At 31.1% G+C, this 16194-nt stretch overlaps 2 protein-coding genes and 1 non-coding gene across 6 annotated transcripts in view; 1 reads left to right on the top strand and 2 right to left on the bottom strand.

Annotated features, from left to right (window-relative positions):
* LOC102588494 (uncharacterized) overlaps positions 1-1682 on the bottom strand; it is a 6703-nt gene extending 5021 nt beyond the window's left edge. For 2 of the 4 annotated variants that reach the window (XM_006353847.2, XM_006353848.2), the window contains exon 1: positions 580-1682. The gene's annotated coding sequence lies outside the window, so the exon portion shown is untranslated. The remainder of the gene's footprint in view (positions 1-579) is intronic. The other 2 variants (XM_015311546.1, XM_015311547.1) reach the window with 2 other exon arrangements.
* Positions 1683-7713: 6031 nt separating this feature from the next.
* LOC102588162 (uncharacterized) lies at positions 7714-10592 on the bottom strand. Its single transcript, XM_006353846.2, has 5 exons — positions 10454-10592; positions 9158-9233; positions 8628-9077; positions 8356-8414; positions 7714-8193 (listed from the first exon to the last, which is right to left on the bottom strand). Exons 2-5 carry the CDS (start codon positions 9198-9200, stop codon positions 7963-7965), a joined length of 783 nt encoding a protein of 260 aa, XP_006353908.1. The 5' UTR covers positions 9201-9233; positions 10454-10592; the 3' UTR covers positions 7714-7962.
* A 1178-nt stretch (positions 10593-11770) lies between these two features.
* On the top strand, positions 11771-11854 carry TRNAL-CAA (transfer RNA leucine (anticodon CAA)). The gene has a single exon. It is a non-coding gene; the product is annotated as a tRNA-Leu (tRNA).
* Positions 11855-16194: the final 4340 nt, after the last annotated feature.

The following is a 16194-nucleotide window of genomic DNA, read 5'->3' as shown; positions in this document are numbered from 1 at the left end:
GGGGAAGAATGGGAAAAAAGGAGAAATGTCGCGGAGGGGGGAAGGGGAAAAAAGGAGAAATGTCGCGGAAGGGGGAAGGGGGGGCAATGTCACGGTGAAGGTACAGACTCCAATTTTGCGCCATTTGTGCATGTAAGATGGGAAAAAAGGTGAAAGCAGAGAAAAAAGAGAGATTAAGTAGAGATCCTATATATTTAACAAATTACCTTGGATGAAACAGATAGCCTAAGTAGAGAACACAAAGATTTAAATATAGGGAATAGCAATGAAATAGACCCAGAATTGCCACATGGCAGAGCCAGGAATTTGGTGAAGGGTGTGCAGTTTTTTTCTCAGTGGTGTTAAGGAAGTGCAAAATGATATATATATATATATACTCATAATAGCCAATTAATCTTTGTTCACCAAATAATTTCCTGGCGACCACCCTTCCTCTAAGGTGGCTCAGTGGGCAGAATATGATCTCTAGCATATGAATCTAATCAAGAATCATAATTTGAACATATGAATCTAAAAGAGATCACGGCTTTGAAAACGCAGACATTACATATGAATCTAAAAGAGAGGCGGAAGCTCCACCTAAGTTTTTGAAGCCGAGTCTTTCCAGGAATGGGACCCCGAGACACTTTGATGATTTGCTTAGGTATCTGGGTATTGAATCCCTCCACTGAGATGCTTAGTTGACTCCTCAACCTCTTGTTTTATGAGCTATTTCTGACCTCCAACCACAGATCCTATGCCACCAGAAAGCACTTAAGTCTTCAGCTATTGATTGATATACATGAGGCTAGAAAACAATCATCAAAGATATTAAAATCCAAATTGGATGGGATTTTGATCAAATCGCAACTTTAATTGCCTCGACACCAGAGAATCATTATACAGTAGACAAAACAAAGGCACTTTCGGCCTGATCCTGAATCGCAACTTCAATTGCTTCAGCTATTGATTGATATACACGAGGCCGGAAAAGAATCATCAAAGATAAAACTACGAATTTTTAAATCCAAATTGAAAGGAATTTTGATCAAATCGCAACTTCAATTCTCGCGGCACTGGAGAATCATTATAGAGTAGACAAAACAAAGGCAATTCCGGGCTGATCATGAATCTTGAAGCCATTGACAGCTTGAAAAGGAAGGAAATAACCCTAGATTTGTCTTTTAAAACCACATAGCTGGTAGTCCCAAACATTGTATATTCTCCTCGATGATTAGTGAAAAACAATGAACAAAAAATCGCAGAAAAGCATTAGCTAGGGTTTTCAATACCTATTAATTTTCTTTCCAACCAACAAAAATTAAACCCGCCGACAAGTAAAGATTCCGCGACGACTTCTTCTACTCAAAACTTGACGGATTCTTCAGAAAGAATGCGATCTTCGCAGAAACAACTAAATCTTCAGGTCTCTCTAACAGAAACAATGGCAGATCCTTCTTCTTCTTGATATATTGGTTTAATTATGTGAATGAAGAAAACAAAACAAATCTCAGCCGGAAAACTCGATCGGCGACGGAAATCACTCGCCGGAAACTAGCCTTGCGATAGTCGACGTTTTGTTGTAATTCTTCTTCTCTTCCTCACAAGCCTGGGGAAGGATATGACACAAATTGAAAGGAGTAAAACGCCACGTATTTAAGGTTGTCTTTGTGACCAAATTGCCCTTGTCTGCGTGCTTAATTTACCCTTGATACCCTATCTGGCTTCAAAACCTAAACGCCCAAACCCTATTTTATTATTTTGTTTTTTGAAAATTACCGTCAGCATCGCTGGAGCGGCGTTCTCTGACGTTTTTGCCCTTCAAACCCAGATAAATTACAGTTAAACCTTGATCTGCGCAAATTAACAATTTTTTTGTAGTCATTTGCAATTGAGTAAAGCTAGATAATGTCTTTGATTAAAAAAAAAAAGTAAAGCTAGATAATTTTGGATTATTTGTCTTATGCTATACTATTACCTTTTTTTTTTTTATTTGTCCACTATTCTAAAAATAAATTTTAATTATCATACTCGCTCATAGTTAAGTTCAAAAAAAATTGTTCAACAATTTCATTTATTGGTGATCGAAACATAAATGAATAAATTAATCTACAATAATATATATATATATATATATAAAAAAAAATCATTTAAAATTTATTAACTATAAATTTATAAAATGATTCGGATTATATTAAATTCATGAATATATTAATCCAAATAAATATTATGGATTAATATAATTGGGTTAATTATTTAAGTCCAATAAATATGAATTTAATTAAAGTCTAAATTAATTGATTTGAATTACAGTAGATAAGCCAATTTTACTAAGCTCAATTTCATGTCATCCTAGATGCCTATTTTGGTGCCAAAGTAGCAAATGACGTTGCATGTAAAGTCAAACAAAAAGGTCAATAGGATCATGACATGTGTCAGAAATGACAAGTCTGCTCCATAAAGCCCATATGTCATATTACTTAAATCTTATTTGCCGAAGAGAATCTTATTCCAATCACAACTCATCTATTCTAAAACTATAAATATGGTCCTCATAATTTAGAAAAGGGACATAAGAAAATTTTAAACAAGAAGTTAGAGAAAAACTCGTGGTACAAACGCCATAAATTTCTCTATAAGCTACAAGTTTAAGAGTTCAAGCATTCAAGTTCGTTCAAGTTCAAGTTCATCAAAGATTCAAGAACAAGTTTTAAATCCCTTGAATCCAAGATCAAGCTCAAGATCCCTTGAATTATATCTGAAAAGACGAATCAGAGGAATCATAGAGATTGTAACACTAGTACTTTAAATCAACAAAATACGATTGTTGCGATACTTTTCCGTTCTTGACGTGAATTTTATTGTCTACAATATATTCAACGATTTGTGAAAATATCACATTTTATTAGTACAAGCTATCATTTATAGAGGCGGACCTACATTCAAAGTCAGGTCCACATGCACTCATTAACTTCGAAAAAAATCATGTATATATATGTATATCTATTTTAAAAAACTGACAAAATCTATGATATAATCAATAGTGCACCTATAAGGAGCATAGGAGTGCCTTGTACCGCTGGTGCAAGTCAAAGGTATCATTTGCGTGAACAAGATTCAAATTCAACACTCATAATTATCATCATTATATATTTATTCAAACTAACACGCGTTAACCATATTATATTACTTGATCATAATAGTTTTGTGTAAATGATCGAAAGCAATTATACTTAATTCTCAAGTGAGATGAGAGTTGTTGATAATTACATTATATACAATGTAACATTTCAACTTACATGGTTGAGGTAGAAACTAGAGATTGGGCATGTGTGGCTGTGAATGGATGATGTTGTTAACTTCTCATGAATTTGGCCAAGACTATTTCTACCCCGTATTGTCGATGTTGATTTCAATGTATACGATATGTTTGAATTGATTTTATATTTAAATTGAAAATTATGTAAAAAAAATAAATTTTGTGATTAAATACCTCTTAATGTTTATATAATTATAAAAAAAAATTAGCATTAAAGATAAAATGAAAAATGTGAAACTTATCATATTGAAATTTAAAACATCAATCTTTTTTATTTTATTTTTTGTGAAGACAAAAAGTTTGTAGCATAAACTAGAGTAGAAAATGGTATCTTTTTTACCCGGAATATGCCATCAGTTCTTGAGTTTGGAATCATCTATATATATATACTATATATATCACTTATATGAGTTTGATTGATTACGTTTGGATCGACTTATAAGTCAAAAGCTAGAAGATACATACTTTTAACTTTTGACTTATTTTTTTAAAAAAATTGTTAATCTAAATGTGAGGGTTTAAAAACATTTTTTAATCTTTCCCTACACTTCAAAGACTAAAAAAATTATATTTAAAAGTAAAAAACATCTAATAGTAAGTTGATCTAAACGGACAATACAATACTGCATTTTCTTAGTTGACGAGTGGATGTAGGAACTGAAAATTTACTATTATGGTTAATTGGTTCGAAAGCAAGTTATGTAGAAATCAATAATGTCAAAATTGCATTATACTACAAATTAATAACAAGTAATGCAAGATTAGTAATGTTGCTATTATAATTCAAATATTACAATACAAAAATTGCAACGTAAATATTGTTATGTAGGAATTATTAATCAATTGAAAACAAAAGGAATCTTTTTAAAATATAATAAAGTTGTTTGAAGGGTGTAATTTTTGGCATACTAAATAGGGATAAATTGTAATTTCATATTAAAATTATGTGATTCCTAAAATTTATACTAACTTTTATCCTCAGATTTCTGATTAATTTAAATTTACAGTGTAAGCCCAATTTAAGAGGAAAATGTTCTTTATTCTCTAACAAATTTTATTTTATTTAAAATTTAAATTTGAGACCTCTAATTATTATTTTTTTATAAAAGGAAAAGTGTGCCTCCCACCAAAACTGATTCTACATATTTTGTGACTGTCGCGGAAGATGAAAGAAAACTGATGATTGGACATGTCAAAGGAATAGTTCCAAAGAAGCTGATTGACGTGTTTACAACACACGAGTTTATAATACTGATCTAATATTAGAGTCACACTAGAATTAGACTACTTATATCGACTAAGTTGCTACTTATTGTACTAGTTGAAGTCGACTAGGATTAGATTACAACTAGAATTATATTCCAACTAGGATTAGATTATTTATAATTATTTTATTATTATAGTAGTAATAGATATTGTAATAAGACTCTAATAGTTAACTTAATTAGGACTCTATAATTCTCTCCCAGAAGAGTATGTACTTAACAATTTTATTCATCAATACAATCCTTAATTTCTCCATATTTTACGTGAAATTTCTACAAATATTACATTTTTAGTTTTTCAATTGAATACCAATCAGTAGAATTTCTTCAAAATAGAAAAATATAAAAACCAGTATACCTACAACCCACCTTGGTAAAGGTGAAAATTTTGTTTGATTCAAACTTCAAACATTTTTTTCCACTTCCCGCCACTCCACGTGTTCTTTGCGCGCACGGTCCAAAAAAAAGGATTGGATTATATGTCTGTAAGGGGTCATTTATTAAGGGAAAAAACCGCAGGGATTAGTAATGCAAGATATATTTTTTATCAAGTGTTTGGTTCATTGCTTTTGACCTCATTCTGTGTTTAGATTAAAACTCTACAAAAAACTTCTTTTCAATTATATCCTTGCATTATTATGAGATTTTCTATTTTAGGTAATCGATCAAGGTAGATAATTGCCGGGACAATATTATTTTTTATAACCTTCTAGCTAGCTAGGAGAAACAATTTTGTTGTCATGTTTGCTATTTTCTCACTTGAATTATTTGAGGGTAAACAATTATTATCTTAATAAATTAATCACTTAAAAAAAGTTAATTTTCAATTTAGAATAGATAGACCATCTACTTTAAAACCGAAAAAAGGGTAAATAATAGTAAAATCGAATAAATCATCTACATTTACACATAAAAATTACAAGCTGTAGTTTTATTATGTATGCAATTTATAAATGATTCAAAATACAAATAATTAGAAACCACATATAAATCAACAAGTAATATATTAAATCAAGATCACAAATGTCATGTGGTGATATATTTGCCTTTTCAATTAGTAAATGTTAAAGAACTCACATTTTAAATATTGTATTGATATGTATTGCATTTATTTATTAACAAAAAACTCTCTAAATAATAAAATTTGTTAGCTAATTTATTTAAATAAATTTCTAGTATAAATATAAAACATAAAATCAAGAAAATGATTAAAATGATTTGAGGGATATTTTTGTCTTTACATAGATATCTAATGGTATTAAATCTAATGTATTACTAATACCATCAAATGGAAGGTATTCGTAATACCTCATATAATACCATGTAGGGTGTATAACTAATCCATGAATTAGTTATACTTGGGCCCAAAAATTCTACCAAACATAGTACTAAGTAATACCATACATAATACATGGATTATTTCTCTCAATACCTCATACCAAACGACCCCTAAATCTTACTCGTATATATAATGAATTTTGAAATCACTTAGTCGTTTGGTAGAATGTACAAAATTAATGATTTACAGAGTGTGTTAGTCATGTTTGTATGAGTTATACATAAATTATTTTTTATGCATTATTTGATTTGATGTATTAAAAATAACATGCATTGTACAAAAAAGTTATCTGTATCCTACAACACAATTATGCAACCCTAGAATTAATTCTCTCAAACACATATTATTAATAATATGGAATTTAGGCATAAACTCAAAGGTTGGTCGAAATTAAATCTCCCTGCACATTAGCCTGGTAACAACTAGACCAGGGTTCACTGCAAGTAGTGTAACTAATATAATCCCATATGTTATCAGACTGATTCTTTTTATTGGAATAGTTACTCAAATAGTCGGTCAAATTCATTATTTAATTTTCTTAATCGGTAAACATGAAATTATATATGGTCACACACATATTCTACATGAATTACACATATATTATATTTCCAATGGCTAGTTTTAATTTAAGCGATATGAAGGACGTAACGTTATGAATAACTCCATTCGGTTAGATCATAATTAATTTGCACGGAAATATTACAAAATAGAATAAATCATGTCATATGCTTGTATTTTTGTATGTAGATTTGGGAGAGACTGATAGAATTGTGACAAGGAGGAAAGGGAAGAAAGAAAAGTTTAATAACGAGTCAGTCCGATATAAACACTGCACCATAAAATTACAAACAACTCATTCATTTTCAATTTATAAACAATATGAGCTCAAAACTTTCTTTCTAACTCCCATTTAGACAATAAAGTGATAGATGAATGAAATGACTTATTAGTAGATTAATCGAGCACTATGAATGAGAAAAAACAAACTACACTGAATTTTTAGCACATTTGAAAGATGTTGGGGTAGTGATTGCCGAATTCAGAAAAAGAGTCGAAAGAATACCCTCTCGTTGAAAGAAGGTGCTTCTGGTTCTGTCAATGCCTGAGATAGATACGTAAAAATAGGTCTGATTACATGTATCCCTAATCCTAAATGGAAAGTAACGATGTAGGGATCCATATGTAAACATAGTACTCCCTCCGTTTCACAAAGAATGACCTCCTTTCCTTTTTAGTCAGTTTCAAAAAGAATGATCTCTTTCCTTTTTGGTAACATTTTACTTTTTGCTTTCCACGTGACATGTTTTAAACCAAAAGATTAAGGGCAATTTTGTACATTTGACATAACTTTAATTTAGGACCACAAGATTCACAAGTCTTCTTTATTTACTTAAACTCTGTGTCAAGTCAAACCAGGTCATTCTTTGTGAAACAGAGGGAGTATCTGTTTTCCAGGCATGATTGACAAATAAGTCAACATTAATAGCAGATCTAATTTCGCGATAAAAGAGCTCTGTTTCCAAACGAATTCGTATATAGGGAAATGACGGAAATATAGTCGTCCAATGCTCCCTGCAGACTATTTACCAATATTTCCCACAACTAAAATAACCAATACCAGGATCAGAACATTGATTGAAGCTTCCTTAAAACATGAGAATTAAACATGCTTCAACTTGACAAATCAATTGAAGATAAAAAAATGTCAACATTACAAAATTTAGATCAAAGTTACTCCTCTTGGTGCAATATTTTATACAACCTTGTAGACAACGAGATAAAGAAACAAAGGCAAAAAAGTCAAAACAAGAGAAGGTGTAAATGACTACTCCAGCAATTCATAAACATCTGAAACAGGAAATTAAGTTTTACAATAGGAGGAACAGAATCCAAAACATCAGTTAATATGACGAAAATGTAAAATCATGTGAGACGAAGGAGCTAGTCTGCCTTTTTGCCGCAAAACCAGAAAGAACTAAGCAAGTTCAACAGTCATTTAGCCAACTAATTGATGACCACCAGAAATTGCTTGGGGATCATGCATCTCAAAGAATACATCATCAATACTTTTGTCGATCGGGTGTTCCAGTCAAGGTGAAACATGGATCGCTGACATCTTTCCAGCTCATAGATGATAGCTTTGGTGATATTGGAGATCCCAGAAAAGGTGAAGAGTCTCCAGAAGTTCCCTTTTTTTCACATTTAGGAACCTGATCACACATCAGCAGTTCTGGCATCTCCTCTACCTCAAAGTGCTTCTTCACAGGGGTCTCTAGCTGGTACGTCAAAGACTGATTCACAAATAAACCAACAGAAAAAAGGTTCAGAAGCAACTCTAATTTCACAGAATCATAAGACTGTATGATTTAAGATAACTAGGACCATGAAAAATAACTGATAAAAGCTATGGGGATCAAACAAATTATTAAAGAAGTAACCGAAATCCTACTCACCATTGACTTCATTGAGAGTTTAGACACGCGTGGAGATGCTAGTAGCTCCACAGGGATATCTGTCATATGCCTCTTTTCAGTTGTATATGGATCAAGCAAATTATTGAAGAAGTAACCGGAATCCTGCTCCCCATTGACTTCACTGAGAGTTTAGACGTACCTGAAGATGCAAGTAGCTGCACATGTATATTTGTCATACGAAAATCAGATTATCAACTGCTTCATAAAACAACAAAAAGACATAGTTTGCTCAATTGTAACTTTTTTATTACCATTCTCTAGTCCAACTTCCTTCAGAAAAAAGTCCATGTCGAACACCTTCCTCTGTGCTTTGATGCACTTCTTATGATCATGCAGAAATTGTTCTTCAGCTATAGAAGTTGGAATATTTGCTGCTGCAGCAGCACTCAATTTCTTATCAAGTCCCTTCTTGGACCCCTGCTTTGCTGATGGCTTGCTTGAGTTTGTAAGATCAGTGAGAGCTTTCCTACCACCCTTGTCAGGTACTTTAGCAAGGTTATCTTTTGTCCCAGCAATAAATTTGTTTTTGGTGGCATTAAGATCTTTCCCAATGGAAATAACACTCGCGGAGTTTTTCTTTGATGCCTGCAGAGAAGAAGGCTTTGCTGAGTTAGAGATGTCATTAAGTGCTTTTCTTCCGCCAAGTCCTCCTCCTTTCTTCAGGGCTTTGGAAGTATCATTCTTTCCAAACAAAGAAGCACCTGTGAAAAATAAATTTTAGTGAACCAACAGAAGTATATCATAGCACTATACTCTCAGGTTGATGTAATGAGGTTTCTACCATCAAAATGTATATTGATATTCTGATCCTGAAGCATAGCCATGTCTTTGTGTCCCAACAGAATTTGAAGAAGATCCTGCACCATGTAAATGAGGTTATAACATGAAATGAGAGCAAGACATGATTGATCACATTCAGAAAGTACAAGCAACAACAACAAACAATTGAGTGATGTAATCATCAAAGAATTTTATGTTACATTTCAGTTCAGTGCGTATAGATTTATATTCTCTATTCAATCACTTAGAATAACATCTGCAGTGGTAGCACGAAACAGATTTAGCAAAGATCAAAAAAGCTAGTAATAGCTTTTCAAGATAAGCAGATCAAATTCTGCCCAATAAAGGGCATATGGAAAAAGAAAGATTCTCTGTAATGTGATACCTATCAATGCTGCCATCTTCAAGACGGCAACTAAATATAGACAGTGTTACTACATTACTGAAGACAAAGTCTTTTGCCTAACATACCAGGTCATCTAGTTTAGCAACAAAGAAATGAACATTATATACAAAAACCAAAGCTTAAACAACATGACTTTATAAGAAGCAATGTGTATAAACTCTATATTCAGTGCAACCATGTAAGAACCATTTGCTTTGCAGTAATAGCAAGAAACATAACTATCAATCCCGGAAAGAGGGTAAGAAAAAGATGTCCAAATATAATGCCAAACAGGGAGTCGTTTGGCCATAACATTTTATCCACTTTTTTCCATTTGTCATCTAAAATTCCAAATACAACTTCAAACAACCAAAACCCTGTTGTCACTTTTTACACTTCCAAACAACCAAATATTATTGGCAAAAACTATAACCAAACATAACTCCAACAACAACCCAATGTAATCACAGAAGCAGTATTTGGGGAGGGCAAGTTTACGCAGACTTAATCCTACTTAACTAAATGATTCCAAGACATTGTCTGTTATTCAATTTTTGCTAACATTGCAGTAGAAAGATGCCTCTTTTTTTAACATTCTTGTTTGTAAAGGGGAAAATATCACTTCTAGAATTGCTGGGTTATTGTTATGATCTTACTTAAGTACCTAGGGTTTCTATCAAGATCAGATCGCTACAATTCCCTTTAATCTATATGAAGAACAAAAAATTGAGATTAAAAACTATTTTCAACTTAAACCCTAAAATTGAAGAAACCCCAATTGACAAATGTACAAGATTCGAGAATTGAACATAGTTCCATAGCAGTTAGACGAAAATAATTACTACTAATTTTTCTCAGCGATTAAATCTCAGCGAAAAGATGATAGATAGCAGAAGAAGAGAAAAAACTCACAAAATAGAGAAATTTACAGCCTTCTTTAGAGAATTTGCACACAAGATTATCAAGCTTTCTTCTCAGTATGTTGATGATTTCTCAAAATTATTTTGTGTTTTTCGTCAGAGGTTTGGAGTTGAAGAACAGGCGGATGTAAATATAGAGGGACGATCTTCCCAACGGTCATATTTCTCCCCCTTTTACTAAATTGCCCTGCTTTTACATGGTAATTACAAGAATGGTAATTAGGCGATGTTCGGTATTCCCAACTAGGTGTGTGGACGTTGGGGATATTTGCTTCGAGATTTTCTAAGTTTGATAGCAGTAATTCGATAATCAGTAATTAAAAATAGATACGTTGCATGTAATTTGATAATTATGTATTGAAGAGTAAGATATTTTGAGAAAACAGTTTTTAAAAAAAAATATTTAACACGTTAACTTTTAGAGAAATTACATATCATCTACTCATTCTCAAACTCTAAAATAATGAGTTTTTCGGCGTAGGTCAATCATGACATCCAAATCACTTGTTAATGTTACTCATCATACATATAGTAAACAATTCATTAAAAGGGGTGGACATTTGATATTCGATTTTTAAAGTTCAATTTTGATAATTCATTATTAAAAATAGCAAACGAATATCTCAATGATAAAAAAAACGATGTTGACGATGACGTGTGTGCTATTCCCTTTTATTAGTGAGTAATGTATAAATATACATATGACTATGAAAAGTAGATGCTAAATTTGATCAAAGTTTGATAGTACTAATTCGATAATCGATAATTATGTATTGAAGAGTAAGATATTTTAAGAACATAGTTTTTCTTATATTTGACATGTTAACTTTTAGAGAAATTACATATAGAGGTTAGATACTCATTCTGAAACTCTAACATTATGAGCTTTTTGGTGTAAGTCAATCAACACATCCAAATCACTCGTTAATGTTACTCATCATATATATGGTAAACAGTTCATTAAAAAAGGTGGACATTTGATATTCGATTTGATTTTTAAAGTTCAATTTTGATGATTCAATATTTAAAATAGCTAACGAATATCTCAATAATAAGAAAAGGGATGTTAACGATGACGTGTGTGCTATTTCAATTTGCTTTTAAGATCCCTTTCTTTAAAGTTCCACAAACTTATAAATTGTAATGAATCAATTTTGCAACTACTTTGATATATTTAATTTGGATTTGGACCTTCTCCATAGTTGTTCATTCCAATTGTTTACATTTCCTCAAGAGTTTGGGAAAATTGCCGTAAGCATGGTACTTTTTTTTATAACTTGTTCAAAATGTAGAAAATTGTTATCATCAAGTCAGGATGGCCCAGTGGTCTAAGGCGCCAGACTCAAGTTCTGGTCTTTGTAAGAGGGCGTGGGTTCAAATCCCACTTCTGACATTTTATTTTTTTCATTTCCATATCATAGTTTATATGATTGGCAAATATCATGTTTATATGAAACCAAAAATGAGTTTGTAAGAGTTTTAGGTATTGATCAAGATTAGTGGATCATCGACTATAGTGGAATGAGTATGGATCCTTCAAGCATACGTGAATTTTTCAAGCATATGAATTTCTAATTCTAATTAAACATGCTCGAAAATATTATAATATATAAACAATCTAAGTGAAACGAGTCTGAAATCCACTAAGCATATTATAGATATACAAACAAGCTGAGGTGAAACATATCCATCAAACATATAGGTCGTCTTTAATTCTAAGAACTAGGCTGCTTTGCATTTAGACATTACTAATAATTGCCTTTCAATTCATTTCATGGAAGCACTCACACTAAATTGATAAATTTTGGCATTCTTAATGAATATCTAAAATACTTTATCATCGAAGGCTGTAGAGATATCGTAAGTGACCCTACATCTTTATTCAAAAGTTTCAAATTTGAGTTTTCGTACATAATAAAGTTATTTTTTATAGAAAGTGTTTTACCTCCTAAAATGAATTTACCTTGCACAAATCTATATTAATCAAGCTTCAAAATGGATAATAGAAATTGGGTTGGAGACAAAAAATAATAATTATTGCACTAATATATACACAAATTGATATGTTAAGTTATGCTGCAATCTAAATTTATACACATAGGTTTGTTGTATGAAGTTTTTTTATTATTATTTTGACGTTGTTTAATTGATTTTGTCCGTATAATCTGTATAAGCTGAACATATTTCAATACACCATTTTTATACACATGATGTATAATATCATACTCAAATGGTAGAAAAACATTGTGTATATCACATAAATTGAAGCATTCGTATGTGATATTCGTATTAGGGAGGGAAGAGATATTCGTATTATTCTAATTTGAATAATATTTTTTTCTGAAAATAAGCATTCATATTTTCTAATATTAAATTGATAATGACGAGTAATTATATTTAATGCCAAATATGCTTGATTTTCAGGAGAAAAGAGGTTGTGTTTCTAAGAAATAGGATATTGATTTCACCTCTTTACTTATATTGTATAATTATAAGTGTATAGGACGAAGATATATGTAATTGCATGTGTATATACAATTTTCTCTCGCTTTATACAAACATAAGCGCAATTTATACGTTTCGTTTCTGTTTGTATAAGCGAGAGAGGCGAGGGTGGCGAGCGAGATTTGGGAGAGTGGCGAGCGAGATCTGGGAGAGGGGAGAGAGGGGGAATGAAAATGTATGTATATATACAATTTCCTCTCGCTTTTATACAAATACAAACACATTTTATACATTTGTGTTTGTATAAAAGCGAGAGAGGCGAGCGAGACTGCCACCAAACGAGAGTGGCAAGCGAGATTCCACCAGGGAGAGTGGTGCAAATAGCAATAGTTTGCTATAGGGTACAATTAAATCAAAGTATATTTATAGCATTTAATTTGAATTAATAGTTTGCTATTATATACAATTTTCCCTAATAAAAATAATGCATGCATTAGTTTTGTGTATTAGTAATATCTTATTCGGTACATTTTTTGTGCTATGTATATAACTAATGCAAGTAGTAATTATACATTTCATTGTGTATTACTAATACCATGGATTTCTAGGTATTAGTAATGTAAGAGAATTTAATGCATGTATTCACATGACTAAAGACTCAATTACTCCTCAATTTTTTTTTTTACTTCTTTTCCACCATAATTGTGAAGGGTATCTTTGTCAATAAATATTTTTTTTCTAATACACGCTATTTTTAATACACCAAACAATGCATATAGAAAATAATTTATGTATAACTAATGCAAACATAACTAATATAATCATTATTAATACAAATACTACTAATACACCTTATTTAACATTATTTCTATACACTCTAAACGACCTCTAAGCTAAATGATTTTGAATTAAAAAGATGTCAACTCTAAGTTGGATTAATTATTTAGTGGATCCCTTTTAAAAAATAATTACTTATTTTAAATATACTCTTTAATTATTATCATTTATAGCAATATCTAACAATACTATGTATTTTATTATATTTATCTTTCTTTCTCGCCTCTTTTTTTTTTTTTGTCTCTAGCCTTTTTAAATTTGTCTCTCTTTCTCGCTCTTTATCCCTTTCCTTCTTTCTTTCTGTTATTCTTTCTTCATTTCTTTCTTTCTTTCTGTACGTTATTTTTTCTCCATTTCTTTCTTTCTGTACATTGTTCTTTTCTCCTTTCTTTCTTTATGCTGCTCTTTCTCCCTCTCTTTCTATTGTTCTTTCTCTCTCTACTCTCTTGCGTATAGTAATCAATAATTCGTAGACGGAATAAAATTTGTATTAATAATTAATTGGACAAGTAATCTAATCGTAACAAATGAAGAGATATAATAAACTACAAAATGAACTAAACTTGAATTAAAAATGTATTACACATATATTAAAGTTGAATTAGATGAGAATTAAACATGAATGCAAAATATAGCAAACGAAAGAGCATTCTATGATCTGTAAATTGGATAAAACTTGTATTAATAATGAATTAAACAAGTAATCAAATTGTAACAAATCAACCAATAAAATGCAAAATGAATTAAACTTGTATTAAAAGTGTATTACACTAGTATTAAAGTGGAATTAGAAAAGAGAATTAAGCATGGATAAAAAATGTAACTAATGAAAGACCAGACAAAGGTCTGTAGATTGAATTAAATTTGTATCAATAGTGAATTAAACAAGTAATCTAATAGTAACAAATTAACCAAAAAACTGCAAAATAAATTTGCATTAAAATTGTATTACACAATATTAAAGTTGAATTAGAAGAGAGAATCAAGAATGAATGAAAAACATAACTAATGAAAAACAAGACAATGATCTATAAACTGAATTAAACTTATATTATTCATGAATAAAACATGTATTATATGTGTCTTATAAATTGTTTTGGTTTGTATCACTAAGAACGTGAGTGATGTTTGCAATATGTATTAAAATGTATTGTGCATGTATTATAAGTGTGTTACCTAAATTACTTTAGTTGATATCATTAAAAAGGGAGTGAAGTTTGCAATATGTATTATAAATGTAGGATGTATTATTCATGATTTTAATACAACTTTAATACAATTATGAAACATATCTAATACAACTTTAATACAAACGCGATATAGTTCCGTAAACTTCATCCTTTTCGAGCTTCAATCTAATATTTCTCCTAAAATCAATTCTAAAGTTAACCAAACCCTCTTGAAATTGAGATATAAACTTCAAACGATATTTTCAATTATTCGTAGGAACAACCTATCCAAACTAATCGCATACGAAAGAGTAGAAATTAATCTAATCGTAACAAATGAAGAAACATAATAAACTGCCAAATAAATAAACTTGAATTAAAAATGTATTACACACATATTAAAGTTGAATTAGAAGTGAATTAAACACACATGCAAAATGTAGCAAACGAAAGAGCATTCTGAGATTTGTAAACTAAATGAACTTGTATCATTAATGAATTAAACAAGTAATTTAATCATAACAAATCAACCAATAAACTTATCACGACCCAGACCGTCGTGATTGGCACCCACAACCATCCGGTGGGAGAACCACTACTACAACCCAAACTAAGCAACTAAACCAAAACTAAGACAATTAAATTACGGAAGCAAGTTAATTAACTAAACAAATGTGGAATTAAACACCTAGAACCTGAAAGTCATTGTACCAAAACTTTACTAACGACAAGTCTAAGAACAAGGGGTACAACCCCGAAACTAAACAACACCTTAACAAATAGTCTCAGTCCGAAAAGAGTGGACTTAAACAAGAGAGATCCATGGCAACCCGAAAGAACTGACTCACCCTTGAATCCGGTCACACTCATTAGTCACCTAGCTGAAGTCTATCAATAGCCACTTGAAGATGCCATGTACTCAACAAAGAAAGAGCAAGTGCAGTATCAGTACACAATCACAGTGTACTGGTAGGATCACGCGGCTATCCCAATAAATGAAACACATGCAAGTAACCACAACATTATAAACATGCATATACCGAACATATACAATATTAGTCATCTATTCAGGATCAATGTAGCATCCCACATTCTCAATAATACACATTGGTTATCAATTTAGAGCAACATATCGTCTTCCAATATCAATCATCATTAGATATGAACGTAATCATCACAAGTAGATACACAACACAATTCAATGGTCCTCTCATGAAACCCCATTCAATGGTCCTCTCATGGAACCCAAACTCAAACTGTTAGCATACCGGTTCATGGTATC

Source organism: Solanum tuberosum, unplaced genomic scaffold, assembly GCF_000226075.1.
Source record: "Solanum tuberosum cultivar DM 1-3 516 R44 unplaced genomic scaffold, SolTub_3.0 scf00159, whole genome shotgun sequence".
In the NCBI taxonomy this organism is placed as follows: domain Eukaryota; kingdom Viridiplantae; phylum Streptophyta; class Magnoliopsida; order Solanales; family Solanaceae; genus Solanum; species Solanum tuberosum.
Note: the sequence above shows the minus strand (reverse complement) of the source record. Positions and strands in the feature narration are given on the sequence as shown.

Excerpts from the sequence above, each read along its gene's own strand:
- LOC102588162 (XM_006353846.2), bottom strand. The coding sequence starts at position 9,200 with ATGGCTATGCTTCAGGATCAGAATATCAATATACATTTTGATG. Across the intron at positions 8,415-8,627 it reads GGAAGTTGGACTAGAGAATG|ATATCCCTGTGGAGCTACTA; the intron begins GTAATAAAAAAG and ends GGCATATGACAG. Across the intron at positions 8,194-8,355 it reads AACTCTCAATGAAGTCAATG|TCTTTGACGTACCAGCTAGA; the intron begins GTGAGTAGGATT and ends TTTGTGAATCAG.